We start from the raw sequence: 25,230 nt of genomic DNA on the forward strand, positions 1-25,230 counted from the left end.
CACTCAGTTAAAGGTGATGAAAAGCAGTGCCAAAAACAGATAAAAATGCAGCATCGAAGGTCTTTCATGAGGCAAAATACATAGACTGAAGACTTGACTAAATCTTTTGCCATTCACTGGCAGTCAGGACTCTCCTGCTTTTCTTTTATCCTCAGCTCGCTGGGGAAGGAAACACTATTTCTGAACCATCTGTAGTGGCTAAGTTCAGCTGGCTACCTGCTGTCATTTTGTTCTATCCTCCATTTAATTCCTTAGTTCCTTTTATTTTACAATGACAAAAAATTGCAGTGTAGTTTCTTTTGAAAAACAGTGTTTGAGGGTTTTTTTTTTTATGACTAGCAATCAACAGCCATGTAATTGCTTTGTTATGTTTTACTAAAGAAGTCTGTTAAGTAGCACAACTTTGATACACTAGTAATAAGAGTTTGCAGGTCACAGAGACACCTGTGGTGACCAAAGCGACAGAAGCTGCTTATTAGAAAGAGCCAGTACAGCTGTGTCCTATTAACTCCTTATGACACTTAAAAAATAAATAAATAAAGGCTCAGTTTAACTATTTCACAGTGAATTGCAGGACTTACTGTGAAGTATGATAGGCAGTTTCAATCCACATTTTTAAAAATGTGTCAATTATTGTCATGAAAGTAAGAAATGATACTAAAGACTGAAAATAGAAACATCTGGAAATTCAGTTTAATAAACATTGATAGAAACTACAAATGGGGCATTGCAGGAAAGAGAATGGAACTATTTGTGGAATTTAAGAAAATTATTGTGCCTACTCAAAAGCTATTTTTGTTCATATTACATATTAAAAATGAATTTAAAATTTAGGTGTTCCATTTCTCTATATGAAGGTAGCAAATAAAATTCTGTAACTACTCTTGAATAACAGGCCCATTGTTATTATTAAGGCAAATTAGAAAATATGTATTTTATAAATACAAGATAAAAGTTCATTAAAATAACATATCTACAGCAAGAGTGGATTTCTTTTGATCTGTAAAACTGTGAGATAATTAGGTTGATTTATTTCCCCAGATTCCTTATTACCTGTCATAGATTCATTCAAAGAAAATTATTTGGATTTTCTGCTGCATGATACTTTTCGGATATTTTATATCATATTTATCCAAAGATGTTTATCAGGAAAAATGATTGGATCATTCATTTGATTCTTTTAACTTTGACTAGCAAATGTCTAGCTTGCATTCTCAATTCAGTAAAGTATTGCTCTACTAACATTTCCTGACCAGTGGGGTTAGGGCATCAGTTGTGTATTACTAGAGAAGTGAGTTGGAAATTTACAAATGCAAAGACAAAGAGGTTTCCCCTTATATCAAGATTGGTGCTGTGTTTTCTCTAAGACTCACGTCTGCCTACCTACCTGTCCATCTTCCTTCCTGCTGTCTTATCTTCCTGCTTTTCTGCCTCCTACCTTAAGTAGCCCAAACTGACCTCAAGCTCAGTTGTGTGACACACTTGGACAGCATGCTGCTGTAAGGCCAGCCCTAAATTTGATTTCTTTATAATAGATGTAGAATATTTGGAAATGAATTCTTGATGGTTTTTCTGGTCTTGACACTGTCTGTCCCAGTTAGACAAATCCTATAAATGTGGAGAATCTGTGCCTGTGAACTGGTTAGACTAGATGCTTCCTGAATAGCTCTCTAGGATTACAACTAATGTTACGCCTCTGGATGTTGATGTCTGAGATGAGAATGACCTTGCTGGTCAGACGCTGTCTTTCTTAAGAAGTATAATTAAGCCCATAGAAATGCCAATCCTCTAGTCACAATTTACTATGAACATTAGATGTATATAAAAGGTAAGTCAAAGATTAAGACAAATGAATGTTTTGGTTTTTTTACAGATATGAGTGAGGGTGACACTTACTAATATAAAATATTTCCTGATTGCCTAACAAAATTTTTTTCTTTTTCTTTTTTTTTTTTTTGTCTTGAGACAGAAACTCATTATATAGCTAAGACTGGCTGCCAACTCTATCCTCTGCCTTTGTGTGCTGCATTTGCCTAGCTGAAAAATGGATTGTTAAACCTTTTTATAAGATGATTTTTATTAATTTGGATTTTTCACATCTAAAATGATACAGATAACTGCCTAAGTTGAATACCTAGATAGAACATTCTATGTCATTATAAAATGAATTATAATAACTTTGAAAATGGAACATCCCAAATCTAAACAGAGACACCAAACTTTAGTACTATTGAGTATTGTCTACCTTCTCCCTTACTAAATATCCTAGAAAAACTTACTTTATTATGCATAGTGCTTTTTAAATTTCTGAGAGGAAATAAATAAATACAAGTATCTAATTCCATCTAACAATGTTGTTTATAATTTCATATTTAAAAGTGTTTTCATAGTTGGAAAAGTCTATAGTCTTATTGGCTGTAGTCTTTTGGGGTTTTTAGAGCCATTCTTTTTACAGAAATAAACAGAGAGCCCTTAGTAGTCTTCAGAGGTATTAGAAGGTATAATTTCTTAACTGATGGTTTGGCCAGAAATCCTCATAGAAATATAAGATACACCTATAAGTGGATGAATTCAAAAGGATCAGATGATATTAAACAAGGAAATCCTATAAATCAGTTTTAGACAAATAGAAAAATTATTTTCATTAACTTTATTTTATGTGCTTTAAAGTTTTGCCTACATAGTCTCCACCAACGGTTGGCCTTGTGGCCATGGAAGTCAGAAGAGAGTGTTGCCGTATTGGCTACCCTGCAAGTGGAGTTAGGGATGGCTGTGAGCCACTATTTGGGTACTGGGAATCAAACTTGGATCCTCTGTAAGAACAACACTTCATTTCAACCAGTTAGCCATTGCCCCATTTCTTAAAAAATATCTTAAGAGAAAAACAAGAAATATATATTTGTTTATTCACTGAGTAAATATTTACTGAGTTTAATATATACCAGAATTGATGCTGAGAAGCTGAGGATGAACTATTAAACAACATACAATACTAGGTGTTAAATATAGTCAATAAGCAAGACAGTAACTAATTTGTACTGTAAAATGTGTCCAAAGTGCTTAGAAGTACATTTCATTGGGAGTTGCTGTACTTCAGGAGGTCTCAGAAGGACTTGAAAGAGATGATACACAGAAAGATAAAATCAAATTTCTAATTGTACTCATTCTATTCAAAGATGTATGTATTAGTAGCATTCCTGGTTTATTTAGTTGCACATTTAGAAAAGTGTACTGCTATTTAAAGCAACATAACCAAGTGTTTTTAGTGGAGTCAGTGGCTAAGATAATTGTAGATACAGAGACGGAGCTACCAGTTGAGTGTAAACGTATATGGTCTAAACCAGGCTGAGAATCAACTTCACCTGGGATAGACAGATCCAAAGTTTTATTAGTGATTTGATCCAGTCTTGGCTTATGCAGAGATCAGTTGTCTCTTTGGAAGTGTAACAACTGAAAAATATGAAGTCAGCTAAAACAATTAAAAGAATTGTTATTACAGTGTATTCTTAGTGAGCTAATGCTTATCTTTGGAAGAATGATTACTTAATTTAAAACATATGTCGGCATCAAGAAGTCTTACATACCCCATTCCATTCCTGTTGCCTTAGTCTGCACTAATGCGCTTTCTCTACGTTCCTGCAATATTTCTAGGCTAGCTCACATTAAGATTATTTATTCTGTTTTGTGGTGTTTCCCTGCTAGGTAGTCATTCCCCTGGAGTTCTGTGTCTATAATCTCAGTGCTTGTACAGTGCCTTTTTAAAAAGTACTATATTGATAATAAGTAAATAACCTCTTACAGTCTCTTTAAAAAAGTAATGTAAAGAGTGCACCACCTTGAGTAATGGCAAGAAAATTAGAAGTGCTACTGTGTCTCTAATTGTGTCATCCCCCCTGAAGCAACTGATAGGAAGAATGAAACTAAAGCCTTCCTTTTCCTTACAAAATGAACAATAACAACAACAGCAACGCCCCAACTTTCCTGCTGGTCCCAGAAGACCTTACCCTGTACTCATATATATATGCCCCATGTGCTCTTGGGCCATCTGGCAAAGGGCATGACTCCCAGCCAAGAAGTAGCCATCTAGTGGGTCCAGGATTTCTTTCCTCAGCTTTAACCAATTCTCTCATATCCCAGAACAGTTCAAACTGGGCCATTTGGAGACTGCACTGAACTTCCTGTAGTCTGTTGGCATTAATGAAAGTAAACATCTGTGGGACAAGAGCATTGGACTGGCCATATGTTGAGTTATATACTGGATCAAGCATATTTCATTTGAGCACCGAATTACCATAAATAATACTATATAAAATACCAGTACAATAAATATTAGGTTTTTTTTTTCCTTCTGTTAAATCTATTTGGATACCTGTTTGAGACATGAGAAAAGTGCCGTGAAGGACCTCCACTTTGAGTGGGTTCTAGACTGAAGTTGCTTCATAAGGAAGACCACATAGAAATTGATATAGATGAATGGATATCTCTTATTCTCATCAAGAGTATATGAAAGGCGTTGCTGGTATGTGGTAACTAATTCTAGCAAACTAATTCTAGCAAACCGATAGTCAAACACTGGGTTGGACTAGGATAGTGCCAGCTAAATAGTCTGAGTTATAATTTTAAAAAATTAATTTCTTTTTTCAGTTCTTGTTAAAAAATGTCTTGTACAAAAGGATAAATCAGGCATTATACACCCTTTCTAAAGAGTTTTGACAGTAACCATAGTACTTTTCTAGGAATTTCTGATAGTGCACAGGTTAAACAGATTGCATGTAACACATAAAACATTTTGCTAATTTTTGCATGCATAGTTAATACAAGTGTTCCCAGACAAAATCTACTGCCCGTGGATATCAGCTTTTCAACTTCTGCCCTTGGGTTCGTTATTTTTTTTTTTTTATTTTATTTTTCTTTTTAGTTACATTTTGTTAACTCTGTGTGGGTTTGTTATTTCAAGTTTCTGAAACTTCTGCTGTTGGGATGACATAATACTCCAGTGATGGTTTTCCACTTTACTTAATCTTTGGCGAGAGTTAATTGACTTAAAGCACTTCTCCTCAGTAGGCTGTCTTCATCTGTATCTTCCATCTCGGTAATTAATCATATTGGCCATGGCTTCCCCTTCATTCCGGACTGCTTGGTGGCTCATGCCTGGCTGAAGCCTCGCTGACGATGTTCCTCTAATCTGTACTTCCATTCAAGCCAGCAGATACGGCCCAGGTGCAGGGACTGCGTGAAAGACATGAGGAGTGTTAATTTCCAGCTGGTGACCTAGGAGCAAATAAGGATTCTGCAGAGTTAGCTGATAAAACACATGAATGTGTTGTGGTCTGAGGACTAAGACTTCCAGAGACATCATGCCAGACTTCCATATAATTTTCCCCAAACAGCGTTACTCCTTTTGTGCAACATTTTCCTTCCAGTACTTTTAAAGGAAGTGTATTGCCATCCTAAACATCCCAGGTCAAGGGCTTAATTAATGCTTTAAAATAAAGGTTCCAAAACACCAGGAGAGTTTGTCATTTTCTCCCTGGTTTGTTTTGTGAAGAGGGAGGAGAGAAGGTGAGGAGGAACCCCTCCTGTTCCATGATTACATCCTGCCCACTCATTTTCTCCTTTTCTCCTCTGCTTTTGATTTTTAGTGGCGGTCTTAACAGAATGTCAAGATCAATTTGCAGCATGGTTTAACTCAAGGTTTGCGTTCTGCCAGCAGCAATTGTCCCTGCAAACAATGCCGTGTGTTCTTGTAACTTCAGAAGCTTTTAGAAGGATCATGGCAAGGGCAGCATCTAATGACTTTATTAGTGTAGGGTTTCAAAATGGGCTCCGTAATTGTTCATATCTCTTTGTCAGCAAGTCATAATTACTGCTCAGCATTGTCCAGGAGTGCACTTGTGAGTAGTTTCCTAATACTGCTGGGAGGAAGGGGCAATGGGTGAAAGGTGGTGGCCTCTTACTCTTCAGAGTAAGCCCATCTGTATGCAGATGCTGGTTAAACCATCTGTAATACAGTTTTACTCTTTAAAAATGTATTATCTTTTAAAACACCCTTTGAAGTAATTTAAAATTACCAGTTTACAAGCTATTCTTAATTCCAGTTTCCACACTTCCCACACCACTTCCTGGTCCTGCAATTAGAACCGCCTATGGGACATGAGTGTATTGTACTAAATACATTTATGGCAGGATAGCACAGGGTTCTCAACATTAATCTAATTAATAAAATTATTCAGGGAGTATGCATTTAACCCGTGTAGATGTCAGTAGGCAGTTTCTGATGATTCTTGTTAGAAAAGAACAGAACAAACGCAATACTATTGAAATTCTAGTACAAGTGCGTATCACTGTAAATTTGTATTTGCATCAAATCCTTTTGTCATACAACTTATCACTAAGTTGTTCTGTGTGCTGTTGAATATAGATGTACTGAATTGAGAGCCTCTTCACCTTTTCAGTATACATGCAGTCTGAGTATAAAACCAAGCCTTGGCACCTGTGTGATCTTTGGCTAAATCTTTTCTGATTCTCTGACCTCTTCTGTGTGCTCAAGTATAGTGTATTCACAGACTCACCTTCAGTGTTTCCTGTCTTATATTTTAGAATATAGAGTTAAAAAATACGACCGTCAGTTCCTTGCCCCATTGTTTGTGTAGATTTCAAAACTTGAGTCACCAATGGAAACAAATTCTAAAAGACATTTATAAAATGAAATATTTCAAGATACATATATCCCATCATGTTCTTTGTTTTTCTTCTTGCTGGAAGTTGAAAAGGTATGAGATTTCTTTTACTAACTTGTCGTTACTCACCTCTTTTGTTGTTAAATTTTTTATTTTCAATAAATTTTTACGTTTTGAAATTACATATACACGAATTTCCCCTTCCATTTTCTTCTTCCAGCTCCTCCCATGCACACCTTCCTTTGTTCCTTCATTCATGATTGTTACACCAACACACACACATTCTTCATTCTTAACTTGCTCGGTCTGTATAATGTTTCCTATGATCTCAGGACTGACCCCTGATATTAGTAACCAGTTTTTTTCTCTTTTCCCTTGTGAAGACCATTTCTCTCAGGTCAGCATTCCCCAGTTGCATATAGTTCTTTGCCTATGATTGGGGCCCCACAAGCTTTCCCCTTGCATGTTGGTGTGCACATTGTTGCCATCATAGTTCCTCAAAATGTAGAGAACAAGGAATTGTATGGTCTCCATGTACAAGCCAGAGGAACAGGAAGTTCGCATCTCCTAGAAAGGTCAGAGAGGCTACATTCATGAAGCTTCTTGTTTGTTTGTTTGTTTATTGAAGATAGGGTCTTACTAAAAGCCCTTGTAGCCCTTATGGGACAGGAAATTGCTATAAAGATTACAAGGGTGGTCTAAAACTCACAGAGACCTGCCTGCCTCTGCCTCCTGAATGCTGAGATTAAATACATTATCACACCTGTTTCACTATTACTCAGTTTTTATTTCTACTTATTTCTGAAATGAGTTTTACCAATCATAGGTCTGTATAATTGAAAATCAGTAGTACATGGCTCCTTTTCCATGATTGTTGGTATTAAGTCAGCTAGAGGAGTTATAAAAGAAACTTGTTAATTCAACCAATAAAATTCATGACTAATTAATGATTAACAATTTTAATGATCTAATTTACCAAATAGTATCTTTACCCATGGAAAAATTCTAATGCTCTGGATTGTGTTTCAGTAACTCATTTATAGAAAAATTGTATTGTTTACTCTTTTTAAAGCTGCCTACCACTTTTATCTGCTGTTGGCTCAGTCTGTGTCACAACTCGGAGAATCCTGAATAGATTATTCTCTTTTCCTTGGCACATTCTCAGCACTAAACCAGTTTTTTGGGTTTTGTTTTTAAGAGCGGGTTTTCACTATGTGTCCTAGCTGTCCTGGAGTTCACTATGCTGGCTGGTGATGATTTGAACTCACAGGAGTCCACCTACTTCTGCCTCATGAGTGCTGAGATCTAAGGCAGGTACTACCATGCCTGAGCTAAAGTAATCTTCTCTGTACTCTCTACACACCAAGACTTCTTCGATCTGGGCCAGATATGCAGTCACACCTTCCCTCACTAAACACCCCGCACTGCACTCTCCTCTGCTCCCACTTACTAACAAGTCAGAAGCCACTGGACAGACAAAGGACCCTTTTTTCAAATGTTCCCTATTCAGAAAGGTTTCATAAACTTATCTAGAAAAGACCTTCCTGCCCAGCATTCTCTTTCACACACCCTCAGGTCATATTAGGCCATTACTCATGGAAGTGTTAACATTTACTCTCTGGCTCTTCCACTGCAGTGTAAGCATAATAAGGGCCAGGGACCTATCAACTTTTTTCACGTTTTTATCTTGTTGTGAAGCCCAGTATTATTTGTCAGGTGTTCTAAGTACTGAATGATTGAGAATATGGATGAATTTTGAATTTCATCAAACCAAAATTTAAATTCTAACTGTGCCACAAGGTAATATAAAGACCTTAAGCAACTTGTGTAAACCTTTGTTATGATGCAATTTCCATATTGTAAAATGAAGATTAAACCACAAACCTCAGAGTTGTTCTTAGAATTAAATGAAATGATAGATTTATAATTCTGACTTAATTATAACAAAAGTTGCATGGTACTGGCATAGAAATAGACATACAAATTATTTGAATACATCGAAGACTGAGGTACAAACCCATACAGTGGATAAAGGCCCTTGGTATGCAGGCCTGAGGGCCTGAATTCAAGTCTCAGAAGCTACATAAATGGAGAGGAGAAGCAACCCTACACAATTATCCTCTGACTTCCACACATGAGCATAGCATCCATACCTATCACTAAACTGGAAACACACACAAATAAAAGAAGAATTTTGGTTAATCTAAATGGTCAGAGCCACTTGATTTTCACTACAGATGCCAAAATTACTAGAGAAAAGATTGCCTCTTCAATAAATAAAAAACTGGATATGTAAAAGAATGAAACTGCGCAAAAATGCACTCTTAAAGGATCCAATACCTTAATAATGTAAGACAGGAAACTTAGAGCTAGTGACACTTTAGAATACAGACTTGGACGGAGACTATCAGTGAGGGGTTGGGTAGTCCAGGAAATAAGGCCGGCAGTCAGCACACTCACAGAACCTCATGAAACATAAACACATGCATAGAAAAGGAAACATTAGTCCAGCGGAGGATAGCCGATAGGAAAACTTTGTCACCTTCACACCTGAAAGAGGATTGATATCTAGACTACACAAAGAGCACAGGACACTAAAGAATAAACACGTAATAAAATAACCCAATCAGTAAGTGGAAAAATGAAGTTATCAAAAGATAACATAGAAATGGTCAGTAAACATACAAGGGGCAGTAAGATGGCTGGGAAGGTAAGGGTACTTGCAGGACAAGTCGAGTTGCCTAAGTTTGGTCTCAGAGCCCATGTAAAAGTGGAAGGAAAGAGCTGACTCCACGATGTGACCTCTGACCTCCACAAATTATCATACTCTGAGCACCTTAAAATAGTTTATTATCTCACACATTGAGCACCTAAGAACTCTGGTATGTCATAAGTTTGGAGAAAAGACTGCAGAAAGACTACAGCAAATGCTAGGCACCATGAACATCAGTGTGGAGGATACTCAGAAATCTGAATTGATCACCTGTGACTCATCTCTTACCACACTTGGCTTTTTATCAGCAGGCGCCAATTGGGCTCATCACATGAGTGTCTGTGGCGCACTTTTCACCCGTTATGTAACCCGCCTAGGTGTGCAACAGCAAGAGAATGGATAAAGAAAATGCAGCATTGTATATAGAGCATAAGTGTTTTCAGGCTTAGAAAGAATGGTTATGTTGCATGTAGAAAATTGGATACAGGTAGACATAATCACATTAAGTGAGGTAAAGCCAGTCTCAGAAAGACAAGTATCAGGGTTTTTTCCATTTGTGATTCCCAGGGGTGTGTGTGTACACACATATATATGGTATATCAGATGATGTGGAAGTAGAAGTGAAACTGAAACAAAGAGGGTTAACAGGAGGTGGGGCAAGAAGAGAAAGATGAGGGCAAGAGGACCCATATGCTCAACATGAAGCTTTTTAAAATTAAAATGAATTTTAAGTAATTTTTAAATGCCTTGGGCCAGTGAGATGGCTCTGTGGGTGGCATGTCTGTTACGACTCCATGGCTGACTCCACACCACATGTGCCTCAAAACAAATTTAAATGCCTGGCATACGGTGCTTAGTGCATTTAATTACTGGTATGTATTTGGGCTTTGTCTTAAATACATAAAAATGTTCGGAGGACAAAAGTACGTAACTGAGACCACCTTCTCCTGTGACAGATGAATGTATTCATCTTAGCCTATGTTTCTAAATCTTATCCCAAACGATTCCTCAAAGCATCTCCTTTTTTTGCCTTTCTGGAATTCAGGCTGTCCAAGCTTACAGTGTTCGTGATCTTGGCAGTCTACCGGAACTCATAAACTGTGTCTATAAGCAACTCTTCTAGATTGTACAGGATGCTGAGTGAGTTTGCTGCTGTGTATTTTTAAATTGAGCTATTCACTTTCTCATCTTCAGATTATAGACATTTCTTTGTCATTCCTTTTTTATCCTAGTTTCCCTATCCATTTGTTCATTCGCTCCCCAAAAAATTATTAATAAGCATTCACTCACTATATGCCAAGTTGTTAAGTTTAAGTTGGGAAGATACTTTTGCTCCCTTATCTTCTCTCATGTATGTATATATGTATGTATCTTTTTTATTTAGCATTTACAGTTTGCTACTTAAAAAATGAATGTAACTATTACCTTAAATACAGTGTAAAACAAATCAAATTATTGAAAACCAATTAATAATGGCAAATAGATGACTATGTATAATCTCTTAGGTTCACTTACTTTTTCTGCTAGAATATCAGATTCTGCCTTTTTACCAGCAGACTGGGAAAACAGAGAGATATTAGGCATATGTTACTCTTCATCACACGTTTTATCAGCATAGTCACCCTCTTATATGTGGGATTCTAACAATGCCTCTCCACATATCCTGACATTAAATTCAAGGGTGAATTTTATTGTAAGACTTCTATTTGAGAATTATTAACAGACAGTTCTTGTCTACTGTTGCTATGTAAAAGACAGATTATTTAAAAGGAAGTTTAAAAATACTAATCCCTTGTAGAATATAGAAGGCATTAAAATATTTTTTTTTTAACAGTAATTCTTCAGGGCACGTAGGTGGTATGCTGCATACCTCTTACTTGTTGATGGTGTAACACATGACAGGTGGACTGTAGAGGAAACCCTGCACTGTGACACACCTGTTCTCTCTTGCCAAGCATCAGCTGTCTCAACTGTAAACCCTTACAAATTGCTGCATGTCACATGGATTATTGATTGAAAGCTTAATGAGTGACAGAAGTGCTTCTGCTTTGCATTGTTGATATTTTATATCATAAAGAATTTCTGTGTATGGCATCTTAGCATTCTGATACTTCTTATCTATTCAGGTGGTACTTGTTTTTGATATGAATAAATGTCAGAATCTAAGAGAAACTCGCCAGCCCTGGAAGAAAGAATGCTGAAGTGTTTTATATAACCAAATCATAACATCCCTGAATTTGGCAGTTGAGAAAAGTTAAGGGAGACACAGGTAACCACTTCAGCTGTCTTCCTCATAGAAGAACGTTGTCTTACAGTGGTATAGCAGGAAGCTCAGCTTAGGATGCACATTTTTTTTTTCTTGGTGAGGAAGGGAAGCTGACTCTGAAGCACATAAAGGAAAGGGGAGGAAGTAGTATTGATAACCTGCAGACTAATTCTGAAATTAGGTGTAATTATCTTCATTATGTAGATGAAAAGCAGAGGCTCAGATAAAGTTGACCAAAAAACAACTAATAAATGGCAGTCTCAGAGTTGTCTTCCTTCAGTGTCTTTATTCTTGTCACAAGACTCTGCTACATGCAATAAATAGATTAAGTTAATGTTTGGATGATCTGAAGCTTTCCAAAGTCAGTGGGAATTTTTTTTTTAAATGCAATTATACAAAAACTCTAGTTTGCATAAAAAATCAGAAAGGATGTTTAGAATCACAAACTTGTTGATCAATGCCTACTTATTTTGATTGTCCAAATAAAGGTTAAAAACTCACAGGAACCCTGAAGACCATCATAACTTACACTTTTTTAAAATTAAACCAATTTCAGAAGTAGTTTGAAGACCAGGAGATAGAGATAGAGATAGAGATAGAGATAGAGATAGAGATAGAGATAGAGATGGGGGGGAGGGAGAGGAAGAGAGAGGGAAGACTGTATTTCAGGCAAAATCCATGTTAGGATTAGGTGTTAATATACAGAAGTGGATACGAGTTTCCTGGTAATGGTCCAGGGATATCACCTTGCACTGTAAATTTTAATCTCATTCTCTGTATTTTTCCCTGAAGTATAATTTGAACTATTAAATCTAAGCCTCACCCATAGACCATATTACTGTTTGGAGACTTTGATTAGTCAAAGACAAAATATTCTCAGTGTCCTTAGAACAAAAATCATTCTCTATATGTCCATCGCTCTCTTCTACAGTCCTTGGAAAAGAAGTCATCTCCACATTGCTAGAGACGGGATTGAATTAATTATTCTGTTACTCCTTCCAACTAAGAGTTTGTGGTCCACATTAAAGAAAAATTAAGCTTATCCTTCGATGAAGGATTTTCATGATTTAAAGTAATGTTTATGCTTTTACTACATATAATCAGCACTTTTCCCCACCCCTACTTCCATCCCGACTCTCAGGACAGGTTTTCTGTTTAGCCTTGGCTGTCATGGACTCCCCTTGTAGATCAGGCTGGCCTCAAACTCTTAGAGTGCTGGGATTAAAGGTGTATGCTACCATGCTCAGCTTAGATAAAGCAGTATTTACTGCAAATGTCTGGAGGGTGGTGTTTGACTTCACAGTACTTTCGTATTTGTGAATATTTGCGTAGACAACCAATTGAGTTGTCTTAAGAGTCCAAAATTGTTTTTTAAAAAATCTGGAAATTTTGAATTGCCATCATGACAGGTTTTGGGTTTTTAGATTAGGGATGTTGCAGCTAAAATGGTAAGAAAAGGTGATTTAGGATTATTGGTCCCCCTCCAAGGTAATTATAAATTAGTCTGCCATCTCTTAACTACTCCCTTGTTATTAAACTCTTAGGTCTCAAAACCTTTTTACCAAGAGTGATTTATAAATAACAAAAAACTAAGAAGTTACGTAGTTTGATTTCCCAACATATGTGAGGTCTGTATTTGTTCCTCATCACCACAAAACAACAACCAAAATATTTTTGTGTGTGGTTTAAATTTTTAAATTCTGAATTTTTAAATTTTTATATTCTGGCTAGCAATTTATTGCCATAACAGAAAGTTTAAGATTTAAACAAATAAATGCTTTTTCCAAGTCACTCCTCAAATCTCATCCTGTTTTGTTTTTTGTCTTTTTAATTGCCTGTATGTCAAAATGTCTACAATATAGTTGAAAGGGCATTATACCCACCTTTTATAAAAAACATTTCATAATATGCCTTCTTGCCCAGTAAGTCTGCTTTGCAGACTTATTCTTCAGTAAATACTTATTCAGTAAATAAAATATTTATTTTATCCATTTGTAGTGATTAAAACTTAGAATACATACCTAGCTTAGAGTTGTTGGAAACTGAATAGGAAGTATATTTACTTAGTGCACTAATACTCAAGTGGAATATTATTATTACCATGATAAGGAAATTATCAACGTGCAGTGTTTTAATTGTGTACACTGATAATTTCTCATGCAAGCATATCTATTAGCGCCCAGGTATAAAAGTGATGATTTAAATAGCACCCGTGTAATTTTAATATATTCTGCCAAAGTGCCAGTGATAAAGTTGCTACCATTTTCACTCATATTACATTTGGGTAGAAGTGACTTTCCTTAATCTTTATTAATCTGACAGCTGAAAAAAATGTGCTGTTTAGAATAGCTTTAAGTAAGATTTAGCTCATGGTTGGAGTGTTAGCTCAGTGGTGAGAGCGCTTGCTGCTCTTGTAGAAAGAAGTTCGATCCCAGCTATCCACATGGGGGCTCACCACTTTCTGTAACTCCAGTCGCAGGAGTTCTGCCCTCCGTGGGCGCCAGGCACACGGCATGGTGCACAGATATACATGTAGACAAACACTAGTATACGTAAAATAACTAAATAAAATTTTAAGATTGAAAATAAATAGGATTAGCTCATTATGAGTTATTTTGAGCACTTTCACATATGTCTTAGCCTTAGCTGCCTCTCAGGCTACCCCATACATATTCTCTTACCTTTTACTTAATGGTTTGTAAAAGATTTTTGTATATTGAGCTTTGTAGTGTGGTTTGAAATTTAGAAGCCTTTTTCGTTTTTTTTCTTGACTTGTGTTGTAGTAGTTTATACCATATCGTCACAGTCATATGCCTTGTCTTTATGTTTTGTTTTACTCTAGCCATACTCATCTTCTCATGAAGTTTTAAAATTAATTTTCTTCATAATTTCATGCACAAGTGCTATATTTATATCATTTTCATCCCTCTTTCCCTCCTCCATTCCTTCTCATATCCCCCTTTCTACTCTTTCGCAAGTTCTGTTTCACAAGTAACTGTGTCTACAGTTACTTTCCTTTTACTTACACCCACACAAACAAAAATATTTTTAAAATCCCACCTACTTAGCCCATTAAGTGTCGCTTTCATTTTCTACATTTACTGAGTACTTGGGAATGGATAGCCTCTCAGATGGCGTGTCTGTGGAGAAGGCTGTCTCTCCTCCTCTCTGCCTGTCAGGTGGCGTGTCTCTGGAGGAGAAGGCTGTCTCTCCTGTCTGCCTATCAGGTGGCCTCTCTGTGGAGAAGGTGTCTCTCCTTCTCTCTGCAGCCACTGAGTCCCTGTGGGTCTTCATCTGGGCAAAGGCTGTCTTCTCTTCCCGCCCACATAGCTGTATTAACTAGTGTTGCTGTCATGCAGGTCTTGTGTCAGGTCTTGTTGTTGAGATTTCGTGAACACAGACCTGAAATGTCTAGAACACACTAGCTAGTAACTGGTATCTGCTTTCCACCCCGTCTCCTATATGACCCCTGGCCTTTAGATGTGGGGGTTGCATTGTAGATGTGCCAGTTGCAGCTAGGTCCCCAGTTCTCTGCATTTTAACCAGGTGTGAATTTCTGTAACAGTCTCTGTCTTTTTCAAAAACGATGACAGGTCAGATCTATCGTTATCTATGTATAAGGATAAGTATTTAGAATACAATTAAAAATTACATTCATTTAAGAAAATGGCAGTAGCGGATTCTCCTCAAAGGTAGCTAACCACAGGTTGTTGCCTAGGATTATAGCACTAGGCATGAAATTCCTTCCTGTGGGTGGATTTAGATCTGATTAGACAGTTGTTGCCTCAGAGGTGGTAGTGTGATGTTAGTGCAACTCTGGGGAGTGTCTTGCCAGACCTGTCGTTGTTCTTAGGTTTATAGCTATGCACTATTTTAGGACTATTAATTGCTTTTCCACATTGGCAGCTTCATAACACCTTTGGATACTATGAGAATTGGTCCTCAAGGAGGAGGCTTCCAGCTTTTATTAGTCCATATCCAGTGCCTGAAGTGTGTGGTGTCTTCACGAGTAGGGTCTTACCTTCAGGTTCTTGGAGGCAGCCAGAGGGAGAGGCAGTAGGCTCTATTGCCTTAAGTCTGTTGGAATCTCCTGACTAACACCTCAAAGGGAGGTTTCCTGCACCTGGCACTAGGGTTTTTGTGTGGCATAACCCCATGTTTTCTATTTGTGTGTTTTTTAATAAGTTTTTTAAATAATATTCCCCTGTGGCTTTTCCTAACGTCCTTAGTGTTATTTCAGATTCAGAGCTAGGATCAACATTCTTCGCAATCAGAAAATACAAATTGAAACTATTTTGAGATTTTTATTTTGCCTAGTCAGAATGGCTAAAATCAAGAAAAGACCTGACAACAAATGCTGGTGAAGGCTCCTGGAAATAGGATTCCTGATTCATTATTGATGGCTTTGCAAACCGGTGTGGCCACTATGGAAATCAGTGTGGAGAATCTCAAAAAGCTAAAAATAGATCTGCTGTAAGACCTAGTTTTACCATTCTTTGGCATATGCCCAGAGGACTCAGTGTCCTACCACTTGATCAGTTGCCTTCATTGATGTCTATTCGTAATAGCTAGGAAACGGAAACAACCTAGATGTCCTTTAACTGATGAGTAGTTAGTGGGAATGTCATACATATGCACAGTGGAATTTTATTTAGCTGTAAAGAAAAATGAATGGAGAGATTTTCAGGTAACTGAATGGAACTGGAAACTATACTGAATGGGATGGGATAACCTGGTTCTTGTGACCTTCGGTATATGACCTTCGGTATTTGTTGTTCTCTTTGCCTGCTATTGACTTCACTTCCACCTCTTTTGAGCTTTTGATCAAATGTCACCTTTGCAGGGAGGTCTTCCCGAAACATTTCATTTGTCTCATAAGCTCCCACGCCCTGTTTGGCTTTCTCTGCTCACTGGGCTCCTAGACTTGTGAGATACACCAGACCTGAGCTCACCAGTACCAAGGAAGCTAATAGGAATTAACATTTTCAAAGTTTACCTAAGGAAACAAGGTAGAATTCAGTGAAGCTGCATTACCCAAAACATTCGGGGATGATTCCTTCTCACTTTTTCAGAGAAAACCAAAACCTCAAAAGGAAACTTAAGGGATTTCTTGAATTGAAACATATGCTGAGATTCATAGCCAAACTTTTTGCAGAGTGCAGAGAATCTTATGAAAGAAGGGGGAGAGAGAAAGACCTTGAAGGAAATGGAGTTCCAAAAGGAGAGCAACAGAACCAAAAAAATCTGGGCACAGGGGTCTTTTCTGAGACTGATACTCCAACCAAGGAGATAACTTAGAACCCCTGCATGGAATTAGCCCATGGCAGCTCAATGTCCAAGAGGATTCCCCAATAATAGGAACAGGGATTGTCTCTGACATGAACTCATGGGCTGGCTCTTTGATCACCTCCCCCTGAGGGGGGAGCAGCCTTACCAGTCCACAGAGGAAGACAAAGAAGCCAGTCCTGATGAGACCTGATAGACTAGGGTCAGATGGAAAGAGAGAAGGACCTCCCCTATCATTGGACTGGGGGAGGGGCATAGGAGAAGAAGAGGGAGGGGAGGTGGGATTGGGAAGGGGTGAGGGATGGGGCTACAGCTGGGATACAAAGTGAATAAACCGTAATTAATAAAAAAAAAGAAAAAAAAGAAAAATGTTCAAAATGCAAACACCACCTGGGGGAAGACATCTGTTAGAGGGGAATCGTACTGTGTCTCACCCAGTTCAATCGAGTCAAAATCTCTAGGGAAAACTCCCTGGGTGATTCCTGGGACACTGGAAGTTGAGGATCACTGGATATATAGTCTGCAGCTTTGCTGTGTACATGTTTACTTAACTCAGCATGGACTAGAGACCTTTAAGACTACAAAACAAAGCTACCTCCAAGGGCAGAGGTGTTAGCCCAGCAGTGCTGAAGAACATTTCCAACAGGAGCTCCAGAAAAAAACTGAACTGGGATGGGAAGATTTATAGGAATGATTTTTGTAGTCAGAAGGATAGTTGTTTGGCTGTTTTCGATGTGCTCGGTAAGTCACACTTCAAGATAAAGGAATTTCAGTATATTTTCCTATTAAATGTGTTAGTGAGATTGGTTGCAGCATTTAAGTTCCCTTGTCTTACATTCTGTTCTTTCTGTCTTCATCACTGAAAATTGATCAAACCCTGAACATGGGTATATATGAAAAGTAAGAGGCTTATCCTTGGTAGAAAGCTGCCTTTGCCCCCCCCCACCTTTTTCCCCCCAAAAGGGAAAAGCTTTGTTAAACCAAAATCAAAAGAAATGGCTATGCAGCTGAAGCACCATATACAAAGACTTGACTCAAAGTACTGAGAAATAATCAGACAAGGTCATCAGTAGATTAGATACAAATTTCATCTGCTGAGTAACTTCATATCAAAGGCGTGGTTCATGGCGCTATTGTCTGTGCATATATGTTTACATTTGTGTGTGTGGAGGCCAGAGGTCACTATCAGATATTCCTCAAGAGCTACCTTGTTTTGTAAAGCATGCTTCTTCCCAGAAATGTGGGAATACTGTCACAATACTGTAGCTAAACTCTTCAGTGTTATTCCCACAAGTGTAAAGGTGAGTCCAACATAAAGTGGAGTGAGCCTGTCTTTAACACCTCTACCTTCTTCCAAGGAAAAAATGAAGTAAGATAGACAAGATATTCAAACTTGTTCTTAGTTATTTATTTGGTAGGCCCTCAAAACTTGTACTTATGTTGTTACTTTTAAATGCTTAATGATATTTAACATTGAAAAACAACTCTTTGTTTGTGTCTGTCTGTCTGTATAAGCATGTGGGAGAGTGTGGCAGGGCATGTGTGTGCAAGTAAGAGGAAAGCTTGCTGGAGTCAGTCTTCTTCTACTTCATGGGTCCTGGGGTTGGAATTCAAGTTGTTGGGTTTGGTAGCAACTGCCTTTACCAACAGACCTATCTGCTACTTAACATTTTCATCATTAATGTTATTATTAAAATGGTATGTTCAAACCAACACTAATTCTTTTTGGACAATAAACTACAGTAAGATATACCAATAAATTATTAACCAAATGAAAACACTTAATGGTTTTACTGTCATTCAGAAAATGAAAGAGCAGAGCTGGGCAGATAGTGCAGTCAGTTAAGTGCTTGCCATAAACTATGAGGATCTGAGTTCAATCACTAACACTCATATAAAAATCCAGGCAGAGGTGTGGTTGTAATCCATGTTCAAGGTGGTGGACACAGGAGTGCTCTCAGCCAGCCTAGCCTAAATAGCAAGCCCACTTTATTTTGGAGGTATGTATGCACATTTGTGTGCGGGTGTGAGCCCAGGTGAGCATGAAGACGAGAAAAAGGATTGTTGGCATTCTGCTCTGTCAGTCTTTGCCTTATTCTACTGTGACAGGGTTTCTTCCTGAGTCTGGATCTAGGCTGGAGGACAGTAAGCCCTAGCAAGCCTCTAGTCTTCACCTGCTTAGTGCTGAGGCTCCTGGTAAGGGTCCAGCATTTCATCATAGATACTAGGATCAGGCCTCATGCTTCCACGGCACGTGCCGTGCCCTCCTGTCCCACGGAGCCACCTCTCCCTAATCACTTTTTATTTCCTTCTTCAAATAAGTCAGTGGTTAATAGGTTGCTGCTTTATGTAAGTCCTCTACTGTTTAAAAAAAAAAAAAAAGAGTGAGAAAGAGATTTCTCAGCATTGCAAAATGGTGATTGTTTTTCACTTTGGGATGGAAATTTCTGGAATCCAGTGATTATAGCAACCATTTATTTCTATCTGACTGAAAAATATAGAATGAGTTGCAGTTGGGTTGACAGTTTTAGTCTTCCCTTCTAGGTGTTCTGGAATACTTGTAACTGTTCAAAGGGAACAAAATTCTGCAAATAGGAGAAACGTACTTTTTTTCTTAAAAAAAAACCTGTTTTACCATGTCTGTTCTTTTGGTTTTGGACTAATAAGATCTTCTCTTCCAACCCTTTGCTTTTCTTTCTCCCCTCCTCCCAACCCCTTTCTCTCATGTCTTCTCTCTCTCTGGATTGGCTTTCTACCCTCTCAATTGTGTACTATTTTTCTTTCTTTCCCTTTTTTCCTTAGCACCCAGGGGCCATCCTGTTTAGGTAGTGGTGCCAGTGTTGTGATGGGCATCTACTATGTGATACCCGTTCAATCCATTGGTGTGAAAGCAACAAGGACTTGTTTTTCTCCCTTTTGTAGGAAATAGCATTCCAACTGTTTTTTGACATCTTTAATTTTAGTGGTTGCCAATGATCTGCTCAGGGTCAAGACTGACTTCAAATATTTTAGTAAGACACATAAAGAAAAATGAGACCCTCACTTGCTAGTCTCCTGATCTACACATCTCTGTTGATGAATTAAAGCTATATGAGTGTGAAATTTGGTATTGAAGCTCAGTCTGCTTGAGAACCGTTTATCCCATAATAGTTGTGGAATGTGAAGATTTGAATTTTCATGGGGGCACTGATATTTCATGGCCGACAATGGATTTCTTAAGGCCTTGTCATTTCAGATTGCCATGAGGTCTGGTTATTGCCGCGCTAAACGTAGATATGAACCTCCCTCCCAGTGAACTTACTGCAGTGGTGCTAACTTGTCTTGACACCAGCTGGCAGTTCTCGCTGCCCTTAACAAGATCCACCTTCTGGAGTCACAGCACGGGTTTTACAAAAGATCCAGCCTAAATTTTTGAAATGACTTTCTATTGACAGAAAATGTATTGGCTTTAAAAATTAAGAGGTTTGATTCTGTTTTGAATTGGTTATCAAATGAATCTGAGCACATGACATTTTAATACCATTTGTCTTTTCAAATAGATTTACCTTCTAATGCATGTGACGACAGGACTTTGCTCATCAGCTAGAACATACATTTCAGAGGAGTTGTTACCTAAAATATTATCATAAGGCATAAGAAAACACACGACTTAAGTTGCCTTTCATGAACATAATTAAGAATTAATAAGCTAGTACCAGTGGCTAGTCTCCAGAATTTCCACTGTTTTGCCTTTTGTGACCTGTGTTATTAAAAGTCCATTATTTTTACAGACTTTATTAAATTGGATCTTATTAAAGCATTCTATATTTGCATTTGGTCTTTCATAATTCATTATTATTATGACATTTACTTTTTACCATCAGATCTGAAAACATATCATAAGCTACCCTTTTCTCTTGAAAGAAATGCTAATTTCAAACAGTCCTCTAATAGAAGAGAAAAGCTTTATCAGTTTTTTCATTTATTCCAGATCGTGTTAAGAATACTAATGCTAGACTTCAGTATGCTAATATCTGTGAGCTTTTTTGGCCAAAAGCTTAGAATTGTTGTTTTTATTCCATACTAAGTACAAACCTAGAAGACCTACTACTTCTAGAGAAAACACAATGCCCAGTATAGTTCTTGATTCTGAGGAATTAGGAAAACGTTGCTGATTCTATTTTCAGAATGACGCTCTGCTACGCTATATTATTTATCCTTGTTAAGAAATTCTCTCTTGGAAATGTCTTTGTTTTCTCTTAGTTTAGTTAGTGCATTTTGAAATATTTGAGACTTAAGAAGAATCCTGTGTTGTCAGCCCTTGACAGCATTTAGGATATACTTCCTTCTTTTCCATATGATAACCACTAAAGATTTCATAGTAAAATTTTCCATACTGATCTAAATCAGGCTATCTAATCTTTATATAATAATGGTATCTCAGTTCTAGTAATAAATTTGTTTGAAACTGACTTTGGATTTTGTTCTATTTTAGATTTCTGACAATGTGCAATAGACATTTTGGCAGTGTTATTGCACAAACCATTCGGACTCAAAAGACAGATCAGTTTCCACTTTTCCTGATTATCATGGGGAAGCGATCATCTAATGAAGTGTTAAACGTGATACAAGGTAAAGCACATGTCACTGCAGGATAAAGGCTGTGGTAACCTCATCACTTTGCCCATCATAGCTGGCCCTATGTCTTGCTACCCTTGCTGTTGGTAAATATCTTTGCATTTTAAAGTATGATCTATCCTGAAGAGCAGCTTCTGAAGCATAGGCACTATGAAAATGAATATGCTGTGTTAAAAGTCTAACAGGACGCCCCAAAAGAATCTCATAGCCCCTCGACATAAGATCCCAAATGCTTAATTCCTTAAAACTATCAATTAGATTATAATAATTTGACAATTGTGACATTAATTTTTGTTGATTTTAGCTGCAATATTGAATGGTTGAAAGAATTGTTTATCGTTAATTATCAAGAAAATCCAGTGACTATACATTGTAAATTGAATTTTTCACATGTCAATTGTTCCTCCTTATTTGTGTGACTTCTGCCTGAGATGCACCCCTGAGGCAAAAAACTGTGTAATCCCTATAAATTTAACCAGTTTACATTTTTCTAGAAATTTAACCATATTTTAATTTTTCTTAAAAAAAAAAAAAGAAAATGAATGAATGGTTATTTGTCATTGTTACTAACACTTCTAAAAGCTGGAGTAAAACATTGTTGTGTTCATGGGAAAGCTTAAGTAGAAACAGTTCACTCTGCTCGGCGCAGCTAGGGAAGAGTTTTGCAAGTGCTCCGAGCTAAATCTTGGTCTGGCCCATTGAAGTCTGATGGGGGAAGGAATTTTTGCATTCCATTGCCTTTAAAGCCTAAACAAAACAAAAACTCAGGTATTTTTTTTTTTTTTAACTTTTCAGACCATAGTTTCCTAGGCAGCCTTTTAAAAGACTGAGGGAGCTGATTCCCATGGGGTGAAGAGAAAGTGAAGACGCTTCTTTCTTGTTTTCCTCATCAGAGCCAATACTGTGATAGTTTGTGTCTTGCAACTGTGGGCCAAAGACCCCAGAAGCCTGGCTTGAGGAAATCTGCAAGTTCACAATTGTTTCCATTAGTATAGATAAATAGGAGGTTTGTTTTGCTCTGCATTGTTTTTGTAGTTTAATTGTGTTTTGCCCTTTTTTATGTGTTAATAGTTAGACGAGGGACTCAAAAGCAATGATTTCTAAAACAGTTGTCATCTTACCAGGAGTCAAGCCTCTGGCACAGATCCTTCCCTGCCACGCACTTACTGTAGAAAAGGAAAAGGCGGTTCAAGAACAACCTTTAAGAAGCAAACATTTCTTTCTGTTTGTTTGTTTGTTTGTTTTTTTTTTAATTTTCACCCCTTTGTTAGGTGATGTGAACCAATCTTTTCTAGTTGTTCCAGAGAAAAGCACTTTCGTGGATTTGTGAGCTTAACTAGTTTCTGCTCCCTGCCTTTCTGAAATCATTTTTACTACCTAACAGACAAAATTCTTTTATCTGGACTGGACATTTGGGAAATATTTTCTACAAAATAAACAAAGTAAATATGTCACTTTCAAGTAAAAGAACTGGTATTATTTGTTGCCAGTGATAAAATTTGGGGTTTCTATAATAAGCTTATATCCTCTACTGGAAGACTGGCAGCATAAGTACTTTTCTGATGATATCAGCAGCGATATTAACAAATGTGAATTTTTATTTTATATACCATTCAATATAGTGCATCAGCAGTCAGAAGAAATGCATAGTCCACTGAAGTAATGTTTTCGAAAGGCGCTGATGCATAATGAAATAAAATTACGCATGGAAAACAGATAATGGCGCTGGGTGCTAGACCACGTGCTTGTAATCTCGGCTACTCCAGTGGCCAACGGGGGGACTGAGAGGTCAGGGTCAGCCTGAACAAATATAGGTAGGCCATAGAGTTTGGAGGAGGAAAGGAAAAGAATTTTAGTGTAACAAAGTACAGAAGCACTGAACTACTTTTAAATTCTACATGCTGCTGATTTGCAGAAACTTCTCTTGTCAAGCTGAGTATAGTGTCAAAGAACTAGAACAACAAATACCTATTAAAATGTCTCTTCTTTTTCTGATTACATATCTGCAGAAGGCCACATATTCTTCATAAATTTCAAGTTTAATATAGAAATAGATCTAAAGCTATAATCGTTTTGAGTTGGTGCAGACAGGACAGAAATATTTGAAAGTATTACAGCTTTGCTATTCTTCTCACCTTTTTCTTCTGAAGGAAGTTTTTTTTAACAAAAATAAAGCATTATATTAGTTTATAATAGGCACTATTACTTTTAAATGAACCGATACATATGTCATATTTTTATTTTAATTTTACAAATTTTTGTCTTATATTTATGTTACATGTCTGTGTTCTTTTCTTCACCATGTAGCTTCCATGGGCTGATCTCAGGTCACCAGGTTTGGTGCCAGCACCTTTACCCACTGAGCCTTTTTCTTGCCCTTTTTATAAAGTTTCTAGTAAAGTAAGTGTCAGTGGCTATGATAGCTCAAATGAGAACTTCCTTCCTAGGTTCAGGTATTTGAACTTGGTACCCAGTTGATGGTTGTTTGAGGAGGTTGTGTAACCTTTAGAAGGTTATGGCCTTGCTGGAGGCAGGCTTTGAGCATATATAACCTCTCTTTATTCTAATTTGCTCTTTGCTTCTTGTATTGAAATATGTTCAGCTTGCTCCCTGCTCTGCCTCTGTGCTATGACTTCCCACCACAGCTGCTATGCCGTGCTTTCCTGCCATAATGGACTCCATCCATCTGAAACCATAAGCCAGGATATACTCAAGTTACTTTTGGTCATGGTATCTTATTACAGCAATAGAAAGGCTATAAGTACATAAACTGAACTTATTTTGAGAATTTTAATAGTTTTTAAGAGTTTAAAGGATCCTGAGCCCAAGTTTGGAAGCTGATACCATACACTGGTGCCTTTTTTGGCCTCTGACCATTAAGGACTCTGGGATGAGGTACCTGCAAGCTCAGTTTAATTGTGGGTCCTTCCTGTCAGGGAAAAATATGGCCAAGTGAGCAGTAGCTTAAGCTGAAACACTAACTAACAATGTGTGTTAGCACTCACATAACTGTAACATTTTCCCACTTACAATTTCAATACTTTAGCCCATGGTTCCAGAGGGAAAGTCGGTACTGATGATTAAGACATGACAGCAGGCATGCAGGGCAACAAGCTGCCTGATCGCATTTTTTAAAACATGAGACAAAGCAAAGTGCAGTAAAGCCAGGCTGTCAATTCTCAAAGCATGCCCTCAGTTACATACTTCCTTCTTTAGGGCTCTATCCCTTAAAAGTTGTATTCCATCCCTGTGCAGTGCCACCAGCTGGGGACCAGGCATTCAGACTCATGATCCCTTGTAGCCAGTCCTCATTCAGACCACCACAGTGCGTGGCAGAAGACTCAGAGTCTAACCCAGTGACAAGAGCTGCAGTGTTCGGAACCTTCTTTCTGCTACCTGGCCTATCTATTGGTGTAACTACCAACGACTGTTCTGTGTGTCTGGCAGGTGACACATTATCTCTGCTATTTCAGAGAACCTTGCAGAGGAGTGTTGCCTTCCTGTCGAGAATAAGATTGACCCTTAGCTGTAATCTACTCATTCTTGTATTCATTCATGTTTTAAAAGATTCACTTTTATGTATATGAGTGTTTTGCCCGCATGTTTGTCTATGCATCTCATGTTGTCCCTGGTATCCTCAGAGGCCAGAAGAGGGTGGCAGTCTCCTG

At 37.6% G+C, this 25,230-nt stretch overlaps 1 protein-coding gene across 1 annotated transcript in view; it reads left to right on the forward strand.

The window, feature by feature from the left end:
• The window catches only part of Faf1 (Fas associated factor 1), a 294,629-nt gene that overhangs the window by 198,824 nt on the left and 70,575 nt on the right, over positions 1-25,230 (forward strand). Inside the window, exon 14 of the mRNA XM_060366116.1 lies at positions 21,420-21,556. Coding sequence (XP_060222099.1) covers positions 21,420-21,556 — 137 coding nt within the window. The remainder of the gene's footprint in view (positions 1-21,419; positions 21,557-25,230) is intronic.

This window comes from Meriones unguiculatus, chromosome 12, assembly GCF_030254825.1.
Source record: "Meriones unguiculatus strain TT.TT164.6M chromosome 12, Bangor_MerUng_6.1, whole genome shotgun sequence".
NCBI lineage: Eukaryota > Metazoa > Chordata > Mammalia > Rodentia > Muridae > Meriones > Meriones unguiculatus.